Raw genomic sequence first — 24,450 nt, 5'->3', positions numbered from 1 at the left:
CTTCCAGCACAACGAGCTGTCCTCGACCGAGTGTTGCAGACTGGCACATTCCAAGGTCCAGGACTACGTGCTGAGGGATGCACTGAGGATGGGTGCGGCCGCCGCAAAGGCCCTGTGGGGAAAGGCAACCGTTTAGAGCCTTCCCGCCATTGTAAACCGAGGGGCTGCAATCAGGGAAAAACCCCCTCGGGCAGAATGTAAAATTCAAATTGCTGTAATGTACCTGTAATGAATCTGAAATGAATCTGCAAGCAATAATCTGTGTTGAGCATGATGCAATGAGACACCCTAGAGTGTCATGAACTGTAATTATGTCCAATGTGTTTATTGTACTGTACTTGACGTAACCTGCAAATTGTATAATCTGTATTGTGTACGTTTGGAAAGTGATATGACAACTGTATTGTATATACTGCTGCAAATTTTATGAATAAAGTATATTTTTTGAAAAAAAAAACTGTGCCTTTTTGTCTGCCATTCTGCCAGCACTCAACGATAAACCAAAGCCCCGTCTGCCCTCTCAGGTGGTCATAAAAGATTCCACATCACTGATCGAAGAGCTGGGGAGTTCTCCCTGGTGTCCTGGCCAATACTGATCTCTCAAACCAACTTCTAAATCAGATGATCTAGTCATTTATTTCATCACTGTTTGTGGGATCTTGCTGTGGGCAAATTGGCTGCCACGTTTCCCACATTACAACAGTGACTACACTTCAAAAGTACTTCATTGGTTGTAAAGCGCTTTGGGACGTCCTGAGGTTGTGAAAGGCACTATATAAATGCAAGTCTTTCTTTCTCATCTGCTTGATGAGTGCAGAATATGGAAAGATTGTGTGGGGTGATTCTCAACCTTCCCTCCCTCATTCTGCTGCACAGGGAGATATTGGGGTTGATACCACTGACTGAACTGACCTGAAGGACATAGCTGGCAGATTGGGCCCACGACAGGTGGTGAGGGAATAATTTACTTGATCTCGTCCTCACCAATTTACCTGTAAAAGACGGGTCTGCCCCGATAGCGTTGATAGAAGTGACCACTGCACAGTCCTTGTGAACACTATGTGGACATCCTCCAACGTATAGTGTGGCACTACCACCAGGCTAAGTGAGACAGACTAAGGTCAGATCTAACAGTCCAAAACTGGGCTTCATGAGACACCGTGGGCCGTCAGCAGCAGCAGAATTGTCTCCCACCTCAATCTGTAACCTCGTGGCCTTCACTCCTTGATCACCATCAAGCCAGGAGAATATCCTGGTTCAATGCAAGTGTCGAAGGGTGTGCAGAAGCAGCACCAGAATACCTTAGAATGAGGTTCATAGCTGGCCAATCTTACAGTGTCGTGTAAATGCTAGTGCCATGGCTGTAGTGGAACAGCTTGGTGAGGGGAGTGGCTAGCTCTGGTGCACAGGTCTACAACACTACACCTGGGATGTTGTCAGGGACCAGTGCACTCAGTTGCTTCTTAATATCGGAAGGGATTCGCAAAATTTCACATGATCCCCCCCCCCGAAGATTTATTGGAGTTATTAAAGAAACCCTGGTGTGACTGTGTTTTAAAAAATCCAGGGTCTTTCAAAATGGCTGCGGTCAGACACATGGCCTAAACGTCTGCTGGATTCTCCAACAACTTGGCAGGCTTCGTGTTTCAGACAGGTTTCTTTGAACAATGCAGTTGCATTCAAGCCCTGAGGCAAGCCATCAACATGGCCGGCCTACACATCAAAATTCGAGCAGGAGAAATCCCAGGACAAAAGGTGAACCATCAAGGAACATTCGGAACAATGGAAAACAGTTATGGAACAGATCAGTACCAGGAACCGGCCATTTATGTAAATGGGCCAGAGATCGGGACCCCTTTTGTCTTACGTTTTCAGCCCAAATCGGACAATGGAGCAAACTGATGAGGCGCGAAAATAACCTGTTACCGGGAGGGTATAAATGGGGCTTCCCAGTATCTCTCTCTCTCTTCTCTTCGCCTCTTGGCCCGGTCCTGTCTGCCTGCTAGCAACTAAGAAGGAAGGCCATCCAGTAAACATCGCAACCACATGTCGACGGCAGCAGCAGGGCACAGGGGCCAGGCCTTTTCATCTGTTTCATCGGTGAGCATTAATTTTCTGGCCGCCACAAGACAACCTAGCTAGGTGTAAGGGTGGGGGTTAAAGGGGTATTGCTAAAATTGTGATTTTAGAATTTTCCCTCGATGTGTCCGTTTCTTCCACCCCGTTAAGTGTAAGACTGCATTGCATCCATGGCGATTTCTTTTATCTTCTGTATAATACTGTTTACCTTGTAGTTTTAGTTTTCTTATTAATAAACATTGGGTTTTGTTGTACCAATCCACTGGTCTGTTCGTCTGTCCTTGTTACCGCCCGATAAGTCCTCAGCTCAGAATCAGGAAGGGGAAAGCGATTCGCAACCGCACAGTGGGCAGGGCAGCTCAGGAAAAACATATCTGGCTGACCTATAATAAGCCCGAGAAACAGTAAAAACCCCTTACATATCACGTGCCCTGAACTGAATTGGCTGGACACGGGGTGGGGGGGATCTCAGGAGGAGGACAAGTAGGATCATCCATGACCAAGTGAAGCTACTATACAGGGCTTCCAACTGCTGAAAACTAAAAGCAACAAGGTGTAGACACAGCCATGTGGTCCCACAATCAACAGATCAGAGCAAAGCTCTGTAGCCCTTACACATCCAGTTGAGATTGGTGGTGGACAACCAGGCAACAAACAGGAGGAGAAGGCTCTCAAAACATCTCCATCCTCAGCCATGGTTGAGCCCAGCATGTGAATGCAAGAGACAAGGCTGAGGTGTTTGCTAATGGCTTCAAAGGTGCCAAGTGGATGATCCGACTTGGCCTCCTCCTGAGGTCATGGAAAGGTTAAGCACAGAAGGAGGCCATTTGGCCCTTCGAGCCCTTGCTGGCTCTTTGTAAGAGCAATCCAGTTAGTCTCATTCCCCCTCTCTTTCCCCGTAGCCCTGCAAATATTTTCCCTTCAACTATTTGTCCAATTCCTTTTTGAAAGCCACGATTGAATCTGCTTCCACCATCCTTTCTGGCAGCGCATTCCAGATCATAACTACTTGCTGCGTAAAAAAGGTTTTCCTCATGTCGCCTTTGGTTCTTTTGCCAATCACCTCAAATCTGTGTCCTCTGGTTCTTCACACTTCCACCAATGGGAATGGTTTCTCTTTATTTATCTAAACCCTTCATGATTTTGAACAGTTCTATCAAATCTCCTCGCAACCTTCTCTGCTCTAAGGAGAACAACACCAGCTTCTCCTGTCTATCCACGTATCCCTAGTACCATTCAAGTAAATCTATTCTGCACCCTCCATAAGGCCTTCACATCCTTCCTAAAGTGTGGTGGCCATAATTGGACACAATACTCCAGTTGTGGCCGAACCAATATTTTGTAAAGGTTCAACATAACTTCCTTGCTATTGTACTCTACGCCTCTATTTATAAAGCCCAGGATCACATATGCTTTTTTAACTGCCTTCTCAACTGCCTTCAAAGATTTGTGCACATATACTCCCAGGACTCTCTGTTCCTGCACCCCCTTTAGAATTGTACCATTTAGTTTATATTGCCTCGCCTCATTCTTCCTGCAAAAGTGTACCACTTCGCACTTCTCTATGTTAAATTTCATCTGCCATGTGTCCACGTATTCCACCAGCCTGTCTGTGTCCTCTTGAAGTCTATCACTCGCTCCCTCACTGATTACTACACTTCCAAATTTTATCATCTGCAAATTTTGTCCCAAGTCATTAATATATATCAAAAAAAGCAGCGGTCTGGTACCGACCCCTGGGGAACACCACTGTATACCTTCCTCCAGTCTGAAAAACAACCATTCACCACTATAGTTTCCTGTCACTTAGCCAATTTTCTATCCATGCTGCCACTGCCCCTTTTATTCCATGGGCTTCAATTTTGCTGACAAGCCTATTATGTGGCACTTTATCAAACGCCTTTTGAAAGTCCATATACACAACATCAACTGCATTGCCCTCATCAACCCTCTCTGTTACCTCATCAAAAAACTCAATCAAGTGAGTTAAACATGATTTGCCTTTAACAAATCCGTGCTGGCTTTCCTTTATTTTAATCCACACTTGTCCAAGTGACTGTTAATTTTGTCCCGGATTATCGTTTCGAAAAGCTTCCCCACCACCGACGATAAACTGACTGGCCTATAGTTGCTGGGTTTATCCTTACACCATTTTTTGAACAAGGGTGTAACATTTGCAATTCTCCAGTCCTCTGGCACCACCCCTGTATCGAAGGATGATTGGAAGATTATGGCCCGCACCTCTGCAATTTCCACCCTTACTTCCCTCAGCATCCTAGGATGCATCCTATCTGGACCGGGTGACTTATCTATTTTAAGTACAGCCAGCCTTTCTAGTACATCGTCTTTAGTAATTTTTAACCCATTCAGTATCTCAAGTACCTCCTCTTTTACTGTGACTTTGGCAGCATCTTCTTTCTTGGTAAAGACAGATGCAAAGTACTCATTTAGGACCTCAGCCATGCTCTCTGCCTCCATGCGTAGATCTCCTTTTTGGTCTCTAATCGGCTCCACCCATCCTCTTACTACCCGTTTACTATTTATGCCTATAGAAGACTTTTGGATTCCCTTTTATGTTAGCCTTCAGCCTATTCTCATACTCTCTCTTTGCCCCTCTTATTTCCTTTTTCACTTCTCTTCTGTACTTTCTATATTCAGCCTGGTTCTCACTTGTATTATCAACCTGACATCTGTCATAAGCCCCTTTGTCTGCTTCATCCACTCTCTCTCTCTTTTGTCATCCAGGGAGCTCTGGCTTCGGTTGCCCGACCTTTCCCTCTCGTGGGAATGTGCCCAGACTGTACCCGAACCATCTCCTCTTTAAAGACCGCCCAATTCTTCAATTACTGTTTTGCCTGACAATCTTTGATTCCAATAAATCTATACAAGTTCAACATAACTTCTCTGCTTTTCAATTCTGTCCCTCTAGAAATGAACCCCAGTGCTTGGTTTGCTTTTTTTAAGGCCTTATTAACCTGCGTCATACTTTGTGATTTGTGTATCTGTCCCCCCAGATCCCTCTGCTCCTCTACCCCATTTAGACTCTTATTATCCAAACATTATGTGGCTCCCTTACTCTTCCTACCAAAATGTAATACCTCAGACTTATCAATATTGAAATTCATTTGTCAATTACACACCCATTCTGCAAGTTTATTAATGTCTTCCTGTATTTTCTCACGGTCCTCCTCGTTATTAACTATACCCCCCAATTTGGTGTCGTCCGCAAATTTTGAAATTGTACTTCTGATTCCCGAGTCCGAATCGTTTATGTAAATGGTGAACAATAGTGATCGCAGCACCGATCCTTGTGGAACACCACATCCCAGTCAGTCTGAGTAACTACCTTTAAACCCTACCCTCTGTTTCATAGCCAGCTTGCTATCCATTCTGCCACTTGTCCACTGACTCCACATGCTCTGACCTTAGTCATGAATTTACTATGCGGTATCTTATCGAAGGCCTTTTGAAAATCCAAAATATATTCCATCTACTACATTGCCCTTGTCTATCCTTTCTGTTACTTCTTCAAATAATTCAATAAAGGTGGTCAAGCATGACTTTCCTTTTTGAAATCCGTGCTATTATATTTTCGGTTTCTAGATATTTTTCTATTACATCTTTGAGGAAGGATTCCATTATCTTTCCTACTACCTAAGTTATGTTAATTGGTCTATAGTTTCCTGGACAGGTTCTATCTTACTTTTTAAATATAGGAATCACATCAGTAGCCTGTCAGTTCTCTGGCTAATGCCTTTTCTAATGATTTTTTATATATGTGTAATAGTGCCTCTGCTATCTCTTCCCTAACTTCTATTAATATGCACGGATGCAATCCATCTGGACATGGGGTCTTATCCTCTCTAACTTTGATTAGTTTATCAATGCTCTCCTCCCCTTTCTATCTTAAATGTCTTTATATCTTTTTTGATCCCTTCTTCTAATGTCATGCTCACCATGTTAGTCTCCCTGGTAAATAATGAGGCAAAGTAATTATTTAATATTTTTGCCATTTCACACTCATTACCTGTGAGTTTATCGTGTGTATCCCTTAGTGGCCCTATCCCTATCCTGATCTGTCTTTTGTTATTTATGTGTCTGTAGAATACTTTACTATTTCTTTTTACACTCTTTGATAATTTAATTTCATAGTTTCCTTTTGCCTTCCTAATTGTTTTTTTAACTTCTTTCCTAAACTTTTCATATTCCCTTTTGTCATCCTCTCCTTTGTTGTCTATGTACTTAGTGTCTGCCTTTTTCTTTACTTTCAATATTGCCCTTATTTGTTTATACATCCATGGTTTATCATTACTCGCTAGTTTGTTCTTGATTTTTATGGGATATATTTCTCCTGCACTCTATTAATCACTGTTTTAAATGTTTCCCACTGCTGTTCTATCTCATTATTTATCAGTAAATTTTTTTAGTTTATTTTCCACTTGTTCCAGGCTCATCCCCTGAAAATCAGCTTTCTTCCAATTTATTACTTTAGTCTTTGCTTTACTTTTGTCCTTCTCAGTCTTTATCTTAAACCTGATTATGTTTTGATCACTATTACCAAGATGTTCTCTTATCTGTTCTGGTTCACTTCCCATTACTAGATCCAGCTGTGATTCCTCTCTTGTTGGGCAATTTACATACTGGGTAAGAGAGGAGTCCTGCACACATTGTAAAAACTCCATTCCATGTACCTCTTTATCTACCTCTTCGTGCCAGTTTATTTGGGGACAGTTAATATCTTCCATGATTATTATTCTATGTCCTTTACTCATTTCACAAATTTCTTCCTCCACCTCCTTTCCACTATTAGGTGGTCTGTAGTATACCCCCATTAGTGTGATCAATCCCTTCTTATCTTCTATTTCAATCCATATGGATTCTGTTTCTATCCTTCTCTTAGTTATGTCCCTTTTTTCTACTCCCATTATGTTATCTCTAATTAGTACGGCTACTCCACCCCTCCTCCCCCTTCTTCCTTCCCTATCCTTTCTGATTAGGTTATAACCTGCAATATTTAGTTGCCAGTCCTGTTCTTTATGTAGCCATGTTTCAGTTATTCCTACTACATCTGGTTCCTCGCTATGGATTATTGCCTCCAGTTCCCCAGTTTTATTTTAAACGCTGTGAACATTGATGTCAAGGCAGTTTAAGAACTTAAGAACATAAGAAATAGGAGCAGGAGTAGGCCAATCGGCCCCTTGAGCCTGCTCCGCCATTCAATAAGATCATGGCTGATCTGATCTTAACCTCAAATCTAAAGAACACAAGAAGTCGGAGCAGGACCCGGCCACATAGCCCCTGGGCCCTCTCCGCCACCAACAGGGCCTTGACCGATCCAAACTCAGCTTCATGTCCAATTTCCTGCCCGCTCCCCGTAACCCCTAATTCCCTTTACTTCCAGGAAACTGTCTATTTCTGTTTTAAATTCATTTAATGATGTAGCTTCCACAGCTTCCTGGGGCAGCAAATTCCACAGACCTACTACCCTTTGAGTGAAGAAGTTTCTCCTCATCTCAGTTTTGAAAGAGCAGCCCCTTATTCTATGATTATGCCCCCTAGTTCTAGTTTCACCCATCCTTGGGAACATCCTTACCGCATCCACCCGATCAAGCCCTTTCACAATCTTATATGTTTCAATAAGATCGCCTCTCATTCTTCTGAACTCCAATGAGTAGAGTCCCAATCTACTCAACCTCTCCTCATATGTCCACCCCCCTCATCCCCGGGATTAACCAAGTGAACCTTCTTTGTACTGCCTCGAGAGCAAGTATGTCTTTTCTTAAGTATGGACACCAAAACTGTATGCAGTATTCCAGGTGCGGTCTCACCAATACCTTATATAACTGCAGCAATACCTCCCTGTTTTTATATTCTATCCCCCGAGCAATAAAAGCCAACATTCCATTGGCCTTCTTGATCACCTGCTGCACCTGCATGCTAACTTTTTGATTTTCTTGCACTAGGACCCCCAGATCCCTTTGTACTGCAGTACTTTCCAGTTTCTCGCCATTAAGATAATAACTTGCTCTCTGATTTTTCCTGCCAAAGTGCATACCCTCACATTTTCCAATATTGTATTGCATCTGCCAAATCTCCATCCACTCACCCAGCCTGTCTATATCCCCTTGTAGGTTTTTTATGTCCTCCTCACTCTCTACTTTCCCTCCCATCTTTGTATCATCTGCAAACTTTGATATGTTGCACTTGGTCCCCTCCTCCAAATCGTTAATATAGATTGTAAAGAGTTGGGGACCCAGCACCGACCCCTGCGGAACACCACTGGCTACTGGTTGCCAGTCCGAGAATGAACCATTTATCCCAACTCTCTGCTTCCTGTTAGATATCCAATCCTCCACCCATGCCAGAATATTACCCCCAATCCAGTGATTCTTTATCTTGAGCAATAATCTTTTATGTGGCACCTTGTCGAATGCCTTCTGGAAGTCTAAATACACAACGTCCACTGGTTCCCCTTTATCCACCCTGTACGTTATGTCCTCAAAGAACTCAAGCAAATTTGTCAGACATGACTTCCCCTTCGTAAAGCCATGCTGACTTTGTCCTATTAAATTATGTTTATCTAAATGTTCCGCTACTGTCTCCTTAATAATAGACTCCAAAATTTTACCCGCCACAGATGTTAGGCTAACTGGTCTATAATTTCCAGCCTTCTGCCTACTACCCTTTTTAAATAACGGTGTTACATTAGCAGTTTTCCAATCTGCCGGGACCTTTGCTGAGTCCAGAGAATTTTGGAAAATTATTACCAAAGCATCCACAATCCCTACTGCCACTTCCCTCAAGACCCTAGGATGTAAGCCGTCAGGTCCAGGGGATTTATCTGCCTCGAGTAACATTATTTTACTGAGTACCAATTCCTTAGTGATTTTAATCGTATTTAGCTCCTCCCCCCTAGAGCCCCCTGTTTGTCCAGTGTTGGGATATTCTTAGTGTCCTCTACCGTAAAGACTGAAACAAAATATTTGTTCAGCATTTTTGCCATCTCCATGTTTCCCACCATTAATTTCCCGGTCTCATCCTCTAAGGGACCTACGTTTGCCTTAGTCACCCTTTTTCTTTTTATATAACTATAGAAACTCTTGCGATCTGTTTTTATATTTTTTGTGAATTTATTTTCATAATCTATCTTCCCTTTCTTAATCAATCCTTTAGTTACTTTTTGCTGTCTTTTGAAGGCTTCCCAATCTTCTATCCTCCCACTAAGTTTGGCTACCTTATATGTCCTTGTTTTTAGTCGGATACTATCCTTAATTTCTTTACTTAGCCACGGATGGCTGTCATTTCTTCTACACCCTTTTTCCTCAGTGGAATATATATTTTTTGAAAGTTGTAAAATAACTCCTTAAATGAACACCACTGCTCATGTACCATCTTACCCTTTAATCTATTTTCCCAGTCCACTTTAATCAATTCCGCTCTCATACCATCATAGTCTCCTTTATTCAAGCTCAGCACGCTTGTTTGAGAACCAACCTTCTCACCCTCTAATTGGATATGTTATGGTCACTCATTCCAAGGGGATCCTTAACTAGGACATTATTAATTAATCCTGGCTCATTACACAGGACCAGGTCCAAGGTTGCTTGACCCCTTGTCGGATCAGTTACATACTGCTCAAGAAATCCATCCCTAATACACTCAATAAACTCTTCCTCAAGGCTGCCCTGCCCAATTTGATTTGTCCAGTTAATATGATAGTTAAAATCCCCCATAATTATAGCTGTTCCCTTATTACATGCCCCGACTATTTCCTGATTAATACTTCTTCCAGCAGAGTTGCAATTATTAGGAGGCCTATATACTATGCCCACTAGTGTTTTTTCCCCTTATTATTCCTTATCTCTACCCAAACTGTTTTATTATCCTGATCCTTTGTCCCAATATCATTTCTCTGAATTACAGTGATTCCTTTCTTTATTAACATAGCCACCCCACCTCCCCTTCCTTCCTGCCTGTCCTTCCTGATTGTTAAATACCCTGGCATATTTAATTCCCAGTCGTTGTCACCCTGCAGCCATGTTTCTGTAATGGCCACAAGATCATACCCATACGTAGTTATTTGTGCTGTTAACTCGTCCATTTTGTTACGAATGCTACGTGCATTCAGATAAAGAACTTTCAAATATGTTTTGTGACACGTACTTCCTGCTTTTTCCTTTTTTAACACTTTACCTTTTACTCCATACCTTCTGTCCCTTCCTTACACGCTTTCCTCTGTCTCTCTGCTCAGGTTCCCAACCCCCTGCCACTTTAGTTTAAATCTTTAATGGTGGTTCCTTTACTTTATTTTTACCAGTCCTTTTATACTTCTGTTTTCTAACTGTATTTGTTCCTTGACTGTTCATGTTATCTTTATTCCTTACCCTGGTCTGACCTTTACACCCAGGGCCCCAAACACTCCTTCCAGGTGAAACAGTGATTTACTTGTACTTCTCTCAATTTAGGATACTGTATCTGCTGCTCACAATGCGGTCTCTACATTGGGGAGACCAAACCCAGACTGGGTGATCGCATTGCTGAACACCTCCGCTCTGTCCACAAGTGTGATCCTGACCTGCCGGTCGCTTGCCATTTTAATTCCCCGTCCCACTCCCACTCTGACCTCGGCCTCTTACACTGTTCCAATGAAGCTCAACATAAGCTCGAGGAACAGCACCTCATCCTTCATTCAGGCACTTTACAACCTTCCGGACTCAACATTAATTTCAATAACATCAGATCATAACCACTGCTCCCATTTTTTCGGTCAGCCAGTGCTGGTAATGGTTCTGCTGCTGCCATTTACAGCTACTCCTGATCAATCTTTTGTTTCTTTACCTGTCCCATTCCCACCCTCCTTGCCTTGCACCATCATCCATTTTGTCATTTAATCACTCGTGCCCTCTACCCTATCACAGACCTTCCCTTTTATTCTCTCCTCCCTCTCCCCCTTTCCCTGACTCTGTATTTGCTCAAAAACTTTAACTCTTTAACATCTTCCAATTCTGACAAAAGGTCTTTGACCTGAAACATTGGGCCCGATTTTAGCACCCGCTACCGGGTGCATTCTCGGCGGGGGGGCCCCGAAAATCCCGAAATCCAGGCGCGGGACCGGATCGCGCCTCGATCCCGCCCACTTCCGGGTTCCCCGATGACGCGCCGGCGTGCGCGCGCAGCCCCCGCTGGTGGGAATCCCGAAGGCAATTAAAGCCAGCGGGATGCCACTTGAGAGTATTTACTTTGCTTGTTCAGGTCATTAACTGACCTGATTAAGGGACTGTGTGTGATTTTGGATAAACATGGGACTGTTTCACACACTGGGGGAAACACTCCCAGTTGAAATGGACGTGTTGCAGCTGTCAGCCTGTGGCAGCTGCAAAGGTCCATTTGACAGGGGGGGGGGGGGGGGAGACCCTCACCCATTGCAGGAGGCCACTCTGTCACTTGGGACAAAGTTTGGCCTCCACCACCCCCCTCCTGACAGTCAAAGTCACCAACCTGCACACTTACCCCGGGGTCCGGAGACATGTGCCAACCTTGCGGACCCCCTCAGATGTACATCTTGCGGATGGGGGCCGCCGTAGCTGCAGTCATGACCTCCTCGGAGGGCGAACAGCATCACCAGCCTCACCAGCCTCACCAGCCTCGCCATCCACGCCGTCCACCTCTGACACTTGGAGCTCCACAACACAGTGCTGTGACACATCCACCTGTACAGCAGGAGGGAGGGCTACCGCAGAGAGAGATGCGTCGCAGAGGGCACTACCCTCGCCACAGGGTCCACAGACCGAGGCTCAGCCTCCTGGACCTCTCTGAGCAGCAGTGCACACGGAGACTCAGAGTCAGTCGACATGTAGCCGTGGACATCTGCAGCCTCTTTCATGCCGAGCTGCTCCTGACTGGCCCGTGCACCATCTTCCTACCTGTCGCTGTCAAAGTCACCACTGTCCTCCCGAACTTCTGCTCCACAGCCTTCCAGGCTGCAACCGGGGACATCCCCGATGTCTCTCAGTCGTCTGCGCAGAAGAGCCCTGCAAATACACCTACACCCACTCTGCAGTGACACACTGGGTGGCATCAGTGGTGGGTCCTCATAGGGATACCCAGGAGCGGGCATTATTGCACAAACCGGACAGGATTCGCGAAGACATGGCAGTAGTGGTGCCAATATAATGTGTGATGTGAGTTGTTCTTTAATTCAATAGAAGTAGGAACCATGATAAACCCTCAAACACCCTTGTGCATCCCCTTCATGCTCACGACACGTTTGCCTTACGCTTCCTACTGCACATATGTGATACAAGCCCTGTGGCTGCAGCACAGGTAGTGGCAGGTTGAGTGAGGCTGACTGTGAGAGAGATGCATGAGAGGGTGAGTATGAGATCGAGCCATGAGATTGTATGAGGATTGGGTTGAGTGGTAGTGGCGGGATGAGTACTGGCGAGGTGAGTAAGTGCAGGTAAGATGAGGATGAGGTTTGAGTGGGTATGAGGGGTGATGTGACAGAGTAGTGTTGGCAGTGCCGAAGGAGATGTGGGGTGGGGGCAGTGTTGTGGCAGACGGAGTGTAGGGGAAAGACTACGTGTTCTCACTGCGGCTGACCTACTGAGGTCATTGCAGCGCCTCCTGCACTGTATGCAGGTGGGCGATATGTTGGTGGCGCAGGTGACCTCCTCTGCCACCTCGAGCCAGGCCTTCTTGGTGGCAGAGGCAGGCCGCTTCCTCCCGCCCGCCGGGTGGAAGATCTCTGTCCTCCCCCTCCTCCTCACCCCATCTAATGATACCTGGGGTGAGGCATCATTAAACTGGGAGCAGCCTTTCCCCTGGGCTGCTCCATGCTGTAATTTTTGCTGTTTGTGGCAGCATCTGTCAGTGGAGGACTGCCCCTTTAAATAGAGCGCCTCCAGCTGACAGACCTTACTGCGCATGCGCAGCCCGCCCGACGTGCAGATCAGCAGAGGGGAACCCGGAGGAGCAGGTAAGTGAATCCAATTAGTGTGTTGCCTGCTACGATCGCGCGGGCAACCCACTAATTTCACCGGGCGTGTTCCTGGCCCACCCGCCTAGAACCCGCACCCCTGGTAAAATCGGGCCCATTAACTCTGTTTCTTTCTCCACAGATGTCGCCTCACTTGCTGAGCTTCTCCAGCATTTTCTGTTTTTATTTAAAATCATAGAATCATAGAAAGTTTACAGCACGGAAGGAGGCCATTCGGCCCAATGATTCCGTGCCGGCTCTATGCAAGAGCAATCCAGCTTGTCCCATTCCCCCACCCTATCCCCGTAGCCCTGCAAATTTTTTCCTTTCATTACTTATCCAGTTCCCTTTTGAAGGCCATGATTGAATCTGCCTCCACCACCCCCTCAGGCAGTGCATTCCAGACACTAACCACTCGCTGCGTAAAAAAGTTTTTCCTCATTGCACCTGTGGTTCTTTTGCCAATCACCTTGAATCTATGTCCACTGGTTTTTGACTCTTCCACCATGGGAACAGTTTCTCTCTATCTACTCTGTCTAGACCCTTCATGATTTTAAATACCTCTATCAAATCTCCTCTCAACCTTCTCTGTTCCAAGGAGAACAATCCCAGCTTCTCCAGTCTATCCACGTAACTAAAGTCCCTCATCCCTGGAATCATTCCAGTAAATCTTTTCTGCACCCTCTCGCAGGCTTCTCACCTTTCCTCAAGTGCGGTGCCCAGAACTGGACACAAAACTGCTGTTGTGGTCGAACCTGTGTTTTATAAAGGTTCATCATGACTTCTTTGCTTTTGTACTCTATGCCTCTGTTTATAAAGCCCAGGATCCCGTATGCTTTTTTAACTGCTTTCTCAACCTGCCCTGCCGCCTTCAACTATTTGTGTACAAATACACCCAGATCTCTCTGTTGCTGTACCCCTTTTAGAATCGTGCCCTCTAGTTTATATTGCTTCTCCTCATCCTTCCTACGGAAATGTAGCACTTTGCATTTTTCTGCGTTAATTTCATCTGCCATGTGTCCGTCCCTCTAATACTGAGTGTCTGTAGCCATCCCTAGTAACAGTCCCTGATACAGGCTCCTAATTTGTACAATATGTGTGGTTACATACTAAATGTATTTCATGATAGATACATTGCTTAAAGTCAATTCTTTGGTATTTGTTACACTTTTAGCACACACCTGCATAATCTAACACCACCTCACACTTATCTATATGGACATTCATTTGCCAATTACACGTCCAGTCTCCAAGTTTATAAACGTCTTCTTCCATTGACACATCCCTCCTTTGTGTTAACTACACCCTCCAATTTGGTGTTGTCCGCAAATTTTGCTACTGATTCCCGAATCTAAATCGTTAATGTAAATTGCGATCATTGGTCCTAACACTGATCCCCGTGTATCACCACTTCCCACCTTTTACCAGTCTGAGCAGCTACCCTTAACCCCTACTCTCTGTTTTCTGAAAATACTAAAAAGCAGATAAATGTGATTCCTTGGACATTTTGGGCTCCAGGTCACAGGACAGTAAATGGATTCATTGGACTGTTGGATGAGCTTTTCCTGATATCAAAGGGTCGTTACTTCTGGCTCAGTCTCGAATATCTGGAGCTGTGAAATCTCTGTGCTCAGGTGTGTTTGGGAACTTGTACAAATCAACAGTACTGGAAGTGAAGGGTCAAGGATTCAGGCTCGAGTCATCTACAGGAATACCCTCGTTGTGATTTCAGGATCTGAGGCTGGTGAATCCAAGATTTTGTTCCCCCGAGATTCTTTTGAGTGTCACATGACTCTTTGCTACTGGGTCATGTGATGATGTGCCAGGTAGCCTGTGGTCACCAGCTATGGATGTGCTGGAACATATTATTCTCTTTACCCTTCATACCAGTCCTGAATCACAACTTGTGCCGACACCTGTGGGGGAAAAAACAAACACAGAGCCTGCTGCCCTATTTAACTGGAGAGTTTATTACTGTTGGATTGTCTTCAGATGGTGCAGCCTGAAGCCTGATTCTCAAGTCTGCCCACCTTATAGCAATACAGCTCAGGACCGATTGTAGCTTCTTGATAGGCTTTGGTTTTCACAATTATCAGCTGCTATATTAACAGGAGCAGTGATTATTAGCCAGTGTTCTACGACATTACTGCTCCATGAAAGCACAGGAGCCTCTATTTATCGATCCTGCTGGCTTTCTGCTGTGCATGATGTCCAAGCTTTATGGTCCAAATCATTGCCTCCTCGAATGTTCACCTGCCTTAATACATCGGTCACAACTGTCAGACTAGCAATTCTTACATTCGTAGGTGTAACAAGAGCTGTGATCTAGTGATACCTGTTGGCAGCAAATTCACCAAATGTCTTCGCATTTCTTAGTAATTGGAGGACGTGTAGCTGTGTAATGTTGCATAAGTAAAACCAGGCACATGTGACATCATGGTCCTTTATCGTGTAAAGCCCAGGCTGTACACCCATGTGCTCATTTGGAATTTTCTTCAGCCTCCTCACGTTTGCTCTTTGGGTTGCACCTGTCCTCGGTTAAAGGTGCCAATTCAGTTAACTTAAATTTACTCCAAAATTCTTTATTTAATCTGTTAGTGGCTCTTCTATTTATGCCCCGTTGTCCTCGACTCTCCCACAAATGGAAACAAGGTGCACCTGGAGAACCTCTCCAACCCTTTCAGAATTAAAGACTAGCAGGTTTCATGTCAAGAGCCCCAACCTATTCAATCTTTCCTGATGGTAACAGTGGTGAATCTTTTCTGCACTTCCTCCAGTGCTTCAATATCTTTTTTATACTATAGAGACAAGAGCGGCACACAATGCTCAAGTGTGATCTAACCCAGGTTCTATATAAATTTAACATTACTTCCCAAGGATAAGTGGCCTCCTTCCAGGTTGCTATTATATTCACCCAAATCCTTCTCCCTTGCTAGTTTAAAATCCTTTCACAGTCTTTTGTGCTGGCCAGGACAAAAACCTGATTGGAGACTCACAGATAAAGGCAGGGGAAGAAGTGGGCATGGAGAGGTGATCATATTCAAGGACTCAAGGAAAATGGGGCAGCAGTTTGTGAGGTCAGAAGGGTTCGTGAGATTTTGACGGGTATGGTGGCAGTTTTGAAATGGAGGAGGACAGGGAATCATTTATAATGTCAACTAGTTTTTTTTTGGGGGGGGGGGGGGGGGGGAAGAAGAAAGGGGAAGACCAGGAAAGGAAGCTGGGTGCCCAGCAGTTTAGTGGGAATGGGGTTGAGGCAACAGGAAGCTGCTCCAATGAGTGTTGAGAGTGTATGAGGAGAGACACTAGAGCTCAGTAGTGGGGGTTGGGAGAAAGAAGAGAAAGCAAGACCGTGGGTGGAGACTGGCCAATGCATCATCTGTAATTTTTCCTCCTGATGTTTGTGCCTAGGGAATGGATGTCCTAAAGAGGCAAAGATCAGAAAAATCTTCATTTGCTATTGGGAGAAATATGTCCACAAGAAGCAACACCAACTCCCTGCCAGTGATAATCAGGTGGTTCTGACCCATTGCTAGTTTGGATTTAACTGGTTGCCCAACAAGCTTTTAGTAGCTTCAGCCTTCTTGTCTATAGCAGGAAGCCACTTTTTATGATTCCTCCTTAATGGCCAATATGGCTGAGAGACACTCAATTGCCAATGGTCATGTGTAGACTATGTGACCAATAGCTTATAGTAACTAGCCTTCACCGACAGTTGTCTGCTATCAATGTGTACATGGACACCAAATGGCTGCATGCACTGTAAATCCTTGTGTAACTTGCTTAATATTAACTAGGAGCAGTTGTCTCAAGTGTAGAATGTTGAACTAAAGTGATGAGTCATGAACAGTTCTGTAAATCAGCACTGACTCACCGATCATCTGCTTCCCCCGCTTGTCTCCAGACCTTGGTACAAACATGGATAAAAGAGCTGAATTCCAGAGGGGAGGAGAGTGAGTGCCCAAAGTAGCATTTGACCAAGTATGGCACAAAGGAGCCCTAGTAAAACAAGTCAGGGGGGGGGGGGGCGCAGAGATCAGGGGAACTCTCCAGTGGCTGAAATCATACTTAGCACATTTGCAATTCCTCAGACCCAGACAACATCCAGGCTTGGGCCAGTAAGCTCAAATAACATTCTCCTCATACAAGTGCCAGGCAATGACTACCTCCAATAAGTGAGTCCAACCACCTTGCCTTGACAGTCAATGTCATTACAACAACTTGCATTTATGTGGCACCTTCAACATAGTAAAATTCCCAAGGTACTTTGTAGGAACATTAACAAAATTTGATACTGAGCCACATGAGATTAGGACAGGTGACCAAAAGCTTGGTCAAATAAACAGGTTTTAAGGAGCATCTTAAAAGATGGACTTCTATAGCTTAGGCAGCTGAAGGCAACCATCAATGGTGCAGCAATTAAAAATCAGGGGTGCACAAGAGGCCAGAATTTAAAGTGCACACATCTGAAGGTTGTAGGAGGTCAGAGATAGGGAGGGGGGTGACACCATGGAGTGATTTGAAACCAAGGATGTGAATTTTAAATCTAGCATTACCAGACTGGGAGCCAATGTAGGTCAGTGAGCACATGGGTGCTGGGTGAACAAGACTTGGAGAAAGTTAGGATACAGACAGTAGAGTTTTGGATGAGCTTAAGTTGAGTGGAAGATGGGAGGCCAGCCAGAAGAGAAATGGACTAGTCAAGTCTAAAGGTTAAAAAAGGACTTCAGCAACAGATGAGGCAGGAGCAGAGACAGGCAACATGTCCAAGCCACATCTCCCACTATCCAACTGTATTTGTGCATCCTGCAAGATCAAAAGTTTAGAACCTAGACCACTGAGTCTTTATACAACACTAACTGAGCTGCTACAATTTTTTTGCTTTGACCACATCCTCCATGAAGATTTTTCCCTCAGCTTACAGAGGATGTTAATGGAATCAATAACCCATTACATGCAATAGAAAGTTGTCACATTAACTGTTACTGAAGCAGCATTGTGGAATTCTACAGGCAATAAATCCAACAACCCGAAAAGGCAGAAGAGAATTATTTCCTGGCTGAGAAATTGTTAGTTTTCAATCTCAAATTGTATGTGCCCACAAACACTTCTAAACCTTCCCTATGCTTTCAACACTAGTGCTGTAGTGGAGCTGCACCCATGGCCAGATCACCAACCCCAGAAAGCTAGCCATGCAGGTAGGATAGCTGATTCTGCTCATATCTAGGCATCACTGGTGCCTTCGAGGTCTCAAAAAGAAAAAAAATCCATCTTCTGCTTTTGCAAACAAACTAAGTCACCTACATATTCTGTCCCAGGATTTAAGAGTCAAACCTCTATTGTCTAATCCTTAAGGAAAATTTAGAGGGCAGCAGGGAGCCCCAAAACATTGGATGTTATGCACTTTGTAATCAGGAAATGCAAAAACCAACTATCAGCTGACAAGACTGAGGTGGGGGCAGGTACACCAGAGAACCTCAGTTAATTTTAACTGGACACAAGCAGGATTAGATTGAAGGTAAACTGTCAGTAACAGTTCCTACCTTCTCTTGCCCATCGGTGATATTAACTCTACCTTTGTCACCATGATTTTCTCTACTAGCCATTTCATGGTCACATCAACACCCAAAGTCACATTTCTCACTATCTGCTTTATTTCTGTTCAGTGTCTACAGTTCAATCTCATTACATTGAGAAGGGACAGCTCTTGGTTTCTTCATCCTGTAAACTGCAACCATCACCACCAACAGGGACAGCAACACCACCACAAAGCCAACGCCTGCTCCACGCAGAACCCGAGAAGGAGACCCAGCACCGTCTATTGGAGACACAAGATGTTATATTCCGAAGGGTTCATAGTGACCTATTGGAGAGACTCCACTTACCATTCTCTTCAAGCAGCTTCTTAGACTGGTGATTCTCATCTTTCAGAAAAATGATGGGACCAGGAGCGCTCACCAAGGTTCCCTCGTGGTCATCTGTACTCCTGCGTCTCTCTATTGGGGAAATGAAAGATTGTTAGCAGATTGCCTTGGACCTGACCCCACTTTCCAACCTGGACATCCAGGGATCAGCACTGATAAAAGCCGACTGACTGGACATGGAGCAACATTGGAGATCAGACTGTTATATAGACATATCAACACATCAGCACTTCCAGTTCAATGTGAGCAATGATGGGCACTGAGCTAGAAAGTACCTAGACTGTCAGGAATGTAGTCAGGCCCTGGAGATACTGGTTAAGAGTTCTAGCTCCCAATTAGAGAGACATCCTTCCCATTGAGGGAGGGGGTTGTTCTTACTGGGAGGGATGGAGTGATAATGCTTACCTGCAGGGTACAAACCAGATATTCCTTCAACCAAAGTAATTTATTCAAGCTCCAATTAGAAACACTGGAGCAGGAAGTAGGAGATTAAATCTTTAAAAAAGGAACTCACTTGTGCCACATTTGGATGTACAGTCATCCTGAGCAGAGGGAGAGCAAACCTCAGCAGTGCAGTGCAAGTAAACCTGGAAGGGAAAGGAGTTATTTTAGGAAGAGATTCAAGTGGATGAACTAGGCTGTCGTACAAGCAGTCAATAAAGGGTTTCATTGGCTCCAACTCCTTCCTACAGTTTGGTTACCTGTCCAGTTAGAGGCTGGGCCGAGTCTCCATCCAGGAAAACAAAAGTCTTCACTTCAAACCGCTTGTGATGGGTTGGGAACGTCAGGCCAGAAAACATGTCCACTGGGTGTAGGAGGGTCTGGTCGTCATCACCCTCATAGGGGCACCTGCAACAGGAGGGCCGGTCAGTGGGATCAGGAGGTATTTGATATACTGAGAAGGGGACCTTAAATTTTAGTTTTTGGCAGTGACACCAGGTTAGAGTTCAATCTTTCAATTAGATAAAGAAGTAACCATCTACATCCACCACTCAGCTACAAGTCAACAATTTGTTCACCCCATTGCCCTAAAGCTGGGTCATCCATTCACCTCTCCCAGTTTAATAGGAACTAGGACAGGGAACAATGCTGAAGAAAGGTTGAGAGACAGATGTCAGTGTTATTATGCACAGATCATTGAAGGTTCATGAACAATGTAGAGGCTATAGTTCTCTTGATACAACCCAATAGGTTATTGAGTTGCATCAATAGAACTAGTCACTGCAAAAATCAAACACCATTTGGTCATCATCAGGTCACTGGTTAGACTGCATCGAGAGTACTGGGCCCAGTTTTACTCCTCAGAGAGTGATTGTGTCCTTGGAGAAGGTCCAGAGGAAAACTACAAGACCCATTCCTAGTTTAAACAATCTCAGCTACTCAGAAGAGTCTATTTACTCTTGACAAGCAAACTTAGGTAATGAGGTCTATAAAATGACAGGTCAAATAGCTTATTCCAGTCTGACCAATTGGGGAGGACCAGCAGACAAACTACACAAGAGTAGGGATTAAATGGATGTTTCGTGTTTCTTTCCCCCAGAGTGCAAATGTGGGGCGAGCTGGTGTGATGGGTGCCAACTCTTCAAAAGCAAGCCAAACCAGAGCCTGAATCAGAAGGCAAGTGTGTTTCTAGCTAACACTTGGTCCATATGATCTCCTGAGGGGGTTGGAAAGGAATTCCAGAGTATTTGAACTTCTAAAACAGTCAGCCCTTCCTTACCCATCCACCAGTAGACTCCATTGCACCTCATGGTTCGGGGCTGGGACAGGAGTCGCCCAGCAGTCATGCAACCTCAGGACAATCATTGGGTCAGTGCGGTCCTGGACACGAACCTCCACAAACACTGGGTCCTGAAGGATACTCTGAATGGGGTACTCACTATCCACATACCAGGATCTGTAGTCACCACCTGAAAGGCAGACACAAGAACCAGTCACTCCCTCCACTGGTACATTCCCACTGCTTCCATTCACCATTACCCAGAGCTGTTGTACCTTTTGCAATTCTCAGTTCCAGTTGCAGAATCCCCTCCTCAGAAGCAGGAGGTGGTGGAGAAACAGTGTAAACTGTGACATTGATTTGCAGGCCGGTCTCTTGCCACCCCTTGTACTTGCACTGGACATGCAGGCTGTGAAGAGATTGTGGCAGATTGAGCTTCATTCAATAACACTTCCCTCCAACCTGCCTTCTCCCCACCATCCCCCTCCTACCTGAAGGTGCTGTCCCGGGTTATCGAGCCCCGTTTCCCAGTCAGAATCTGCCTCTTGCCCAACACATCCGTTTCATACACCAAGCTTCCATTCTCCTCCTGCAATCAGAACACGGGTTAACATGGAGCTGGTTCATTCACCGAGACTGCTCGGCCCTTCAATACTCACCCGCTTGGTCGAGCCACAAGAGGTAATCGGGAAGCGGAAGATCACAAGTTGGGCAGTGGTCAGTTTAGGCCTGCACTCCGCTTCTTGTCCATCTTTCACATACACAGATGACAGGTTGAGGGCAGGATGGGTCAGGTTCGTGGAGATCACTAGGATGAACTGGCCATCTGCTGTACACACTGAAAGAGAATTCAATTCATCCCATGAGGGTCAGGGGCTTCTCATTAGTGGAGAAAGTAGGCATCTCAGACCATAGATTGGAGGGACTGAGTCTCAAAAGCTACAAACCAGCTCAGAGCTGAAACTGGAGCAGAATCCAAGTTGAAACAACCATTTTGTTTAATTAGTAGAGTGAGCAAGGATGCATTTATACTCTGGGTCCAATTGGTGTCATCCTGCTCAGTCAAGGTCTGCAGGAGCATGTTGTATAAATTGCCCAATCAGGAGACGGCACTCGCTCTGAATGCATTCATCGTAAATCAAGATCAGGGCAAAAATGGAGCTCAATGTCAGAGGGCATCTCGAGGACCTGGAAAGCAGTTTTGACCCCGCACTTGCAATTTTACTCCATGGAAAGTCAAATTTAAGTGATGCTTTATTGGCTAATTCAAAATAGGAAAGACTGAGTTTCCCCAGAAAGACAGCTCCATAAGTTCCTCCTGTTCAGGAGACAACATCAATATAGTTGGCAGTCATTGACAAAGCTATAATTCTAAATCATTGTGTCAATTAGACACTTTGCTCCATGGTGGCCACCATGTCAAATTTGCCCCTACTCTAAATAGAGAGACCATGCCTTTCTCTCCCACTGTTCAATTCAGTGGTGGAAAGTTAGTCAATTCATTAAAGAATCCACTTGAAGGAATATTTAAAACCAACTGAGGAGATTCCATGTTCACAATATAAACTACCCATCCTAATATAGGTGACCAAACTGACCAGTCAACCTACAGTGCCCTGAAGCTCTGCAGACTTACCCAACACAGTTAGCACATCACCAATTCTACTAAAAGGCAAACTTCAGTTCCAGATGTTCCTTCACCAGGAGGATCAACCCAGAGACCAAACACAAAACACACATTTGAGATTTACTCTCAGACTGTAAATGCACCATGAGCAGCACAACCTGTACTTGGTTAGTAGATTGTGTTAGAACATTCCCAACAGCCATCTGATCAACACTCAGCACAGCAATAGTTTCACCCACTGTAGATTGTCAGCACCACCTGGTTACTTTACCTCAACTGACCCAAAGGAGACACCATTTCCTCATGGAGCAAGTTCTCTCATACCCAGCCAATTCCTTCCAACACCAGTCACCCCGATCCTCAGCTTCATCTAGGGACACCTGCCTTCAATATGCTGAATGAACAGCCATACACCTTGATGCTCTACTTAGTTAAATACAATACACCAAGCTGAATCAACCGCTTCACAGGACTCCACGGGAGGGAGTTTGCTCAACAGACATATCCACCTTTACACAGAATGAAACAGCAACAAGACCGTGTAGTTGCTGACTGGATAATTGCCTAATGTACAAGTTAGATTTCTCCCCCTCCCCACAAGTATCTCCTCTAGAATGGGGGAGAGGAGCTGTTTGATACCTGGGCTGTTCCTCAGACTGTAGAAGCAGGGATGGACATTGGAGCTCCGCGGGTCAAAGCAACAACCCTGAGCGGTGCACTCGGTGCTGTTAATCCCTGGGTGGCCGCAGTCAAATCTCCAGCCTGGCTCTGTTGGACAAACATCATCTCCCAGGAGCAGTGGGTGGGCTCGGAGTAAGGAGAGCCCGGCCAAGAGCCAGAGAGAAAGCACCCAATGATCCATCTCCGTTACTGCAAGTAGACTAATCATCTCCTCCAACACCAACCCGTTTTATAGCCGGGCTCCGAGTGCGGCAGGGAATTGGGGGCCAATCCCGGGTTGGGGCGGGTTCCTGTTTCCACGGGTTCCTCGGGAAGCTGGTTTCCATTTTTGATCAGCTCGACCTGTCAGCCTGTCCCCGCTGGTCCCCAAGTCTCAGATTCGTCTCCCAAAGGACATCCCAGCGACTGACCCTCGGGCCCATTGCACTCACTTCCTCTGCTCGAGTATCAGAAAGTTGGAGCTTGGAGCCTTCCTGCAGGATTTGAAGACAGAATATCGGCTGATATTGGTGTTTGTCAGTCTTGATATGTGCACCTTGTCTGCCACGTTTGCCCACAGAACAACAGTGACTGCACTTTAAAAGTAATTCATTGGATGTGAAGTGTTTTGAAATGTCCTGAGCATTTGATCAGTCGCAATATAAATGTAAGTTCCTTCTTTCCCCAATTTCAGATTGACCATTGCTTTTTGCCCTCATTGACAATTAATTTGTGTCCCACCTTGTACCATGAGCCCTCACTCAGCAACTTTCTGTCCGAGATTAGAAACACAGGACAAGACTTTTCAAAGACTTTGCAGCTTCACAAGGTGACCCTGATAATCCTTCGCTTCCAATTGACAACAACAGTTTATCCCGTGCATTTCTACATGCTCCAGGCTCAGTCTGCACCTTACTTGCTTAGGTTAAGATGTCCCACAAGCATTGTCCTTCTTTGTTGGGGAAGGAGGGTTGTTGTGTTGCAACACACCTGGGGCCTGAACATGCTCACTGCTAAAAGTGAGAGCTGTGTGAACCTGTGAGTTACGAGGGACCCTTGTCCTGCTGGCAACAAGCTAAGTCACCATGGGGCTGGAGTGGAAAGAAGGTGTGGGTCCAACAGCCTCCAGTACGTCTGATCAGAAAGACTGGGGGTGAGAGCATGATCAGACTGTGCACAGCACTGTGCCTTTTTGTCTGCCATTCTGCCAGCACTCAACGATAAACCAAGGCCCCGTCTGCCCTCTCAGGTGGTCATAAAAGATTCCACATCACTGATCGAAGAGCTGGGGAGTTCTCCCTGGTGTCCTGGCCAATACTGATCTCTCAAACCAACTTCTAAAACAGATGATCTAGTCATTTATTTCATCACTGTTTGTGGGATCTTGCTGTGGGCAAATTGGCTGCCACGTTTCCCACATTACAACAGTGACTACACTTCAAAAGTACTTCATTGGTTGTAA

The 24,450-nt window shown here is 45.2% G+C and overlaps 1 protein-coding gene across 1 annotated transcript; it reads right to left on the bottom strand.

Moving 5' to 3' along the window:
• Positions 1-18,688: 18,688 nt before the first annotated feature.
• LOC137299357 (zona pellucida sperm-binding protein 4-like) lies at positions 18,689-23,196 on the bottom strand. The gene is made up of 9 exons (XM_067968045.1): positions 22,968-23,196; positions 21,361-21,539; positions 21,193-21,290; positions 20,977-21,110; positions 20,702-20,891; positions 19,683-19,830; positions 19,496-19,568; positions 18,943-19,053; positions 18,689-18,875 (listed from the first exon to the last, which is right to left on the bottom strand). Exons 1-9 carry the CDS (start codon positions 23,188-23,190, stop codon positions 18,727-18,729), a joined length of 1,305 nt encoding a protein of 434 aa, XP_067824146.1. The 5' UTR covers positions 23,191-23,196; the 3' UTR covers positions 18,689-18,726.
• Positions 23,197-24,450: the final 1,254 nt, after the last annotated feature.

Source organism: Heptranchias perlo, chromosome 29 (assembly GCF_035084215.1).
Source record: "Heptranchias perlo isolate sHepPer1 chromosome 29, sHepPer1.hap1, whole genome shotgun sequence".
Classification (NCBI taxonomy): Eukaryota; Metazoa; Chordata; class Chondrichthyes; order Hexanchiformes; family Hexanchidae; genus Heptranchias; species Heptranchias perlo.
Note: the sequence above shows the minus strand (reverse complement) of the source record. Positions and strands in the feature narration are given on the sequence as shown.

What these genes read in the sequence shown, in the direction of transcription:
- LOC137299357 (XM_067968045.1), bottom strand. Translation starts at nt 23,190, where the DNA reads ATGGATCATTGGGTGCTTTCTCTCTGGCTCTTGGCCGGGCTCTCCTTA. An exon ending in TACATCCAAATGTGGCACAA is followed by an intron (nt 19,054 to 19,495) that starts GTGAGTTCCTTT and finishes TTTCCCCAATAG; the next exon opens with AGAGACGCAGGAGTACAGAT. An exon ending in GAAGCTGCTTGAAGAGAATG is followed by an intron (nt 18,876 to 18,942) that starts GTAAGTGGAGTC and finishes TGTCTCCAATAG; the next exon opens with ACGGTGCTGGGTCTCCTTCT.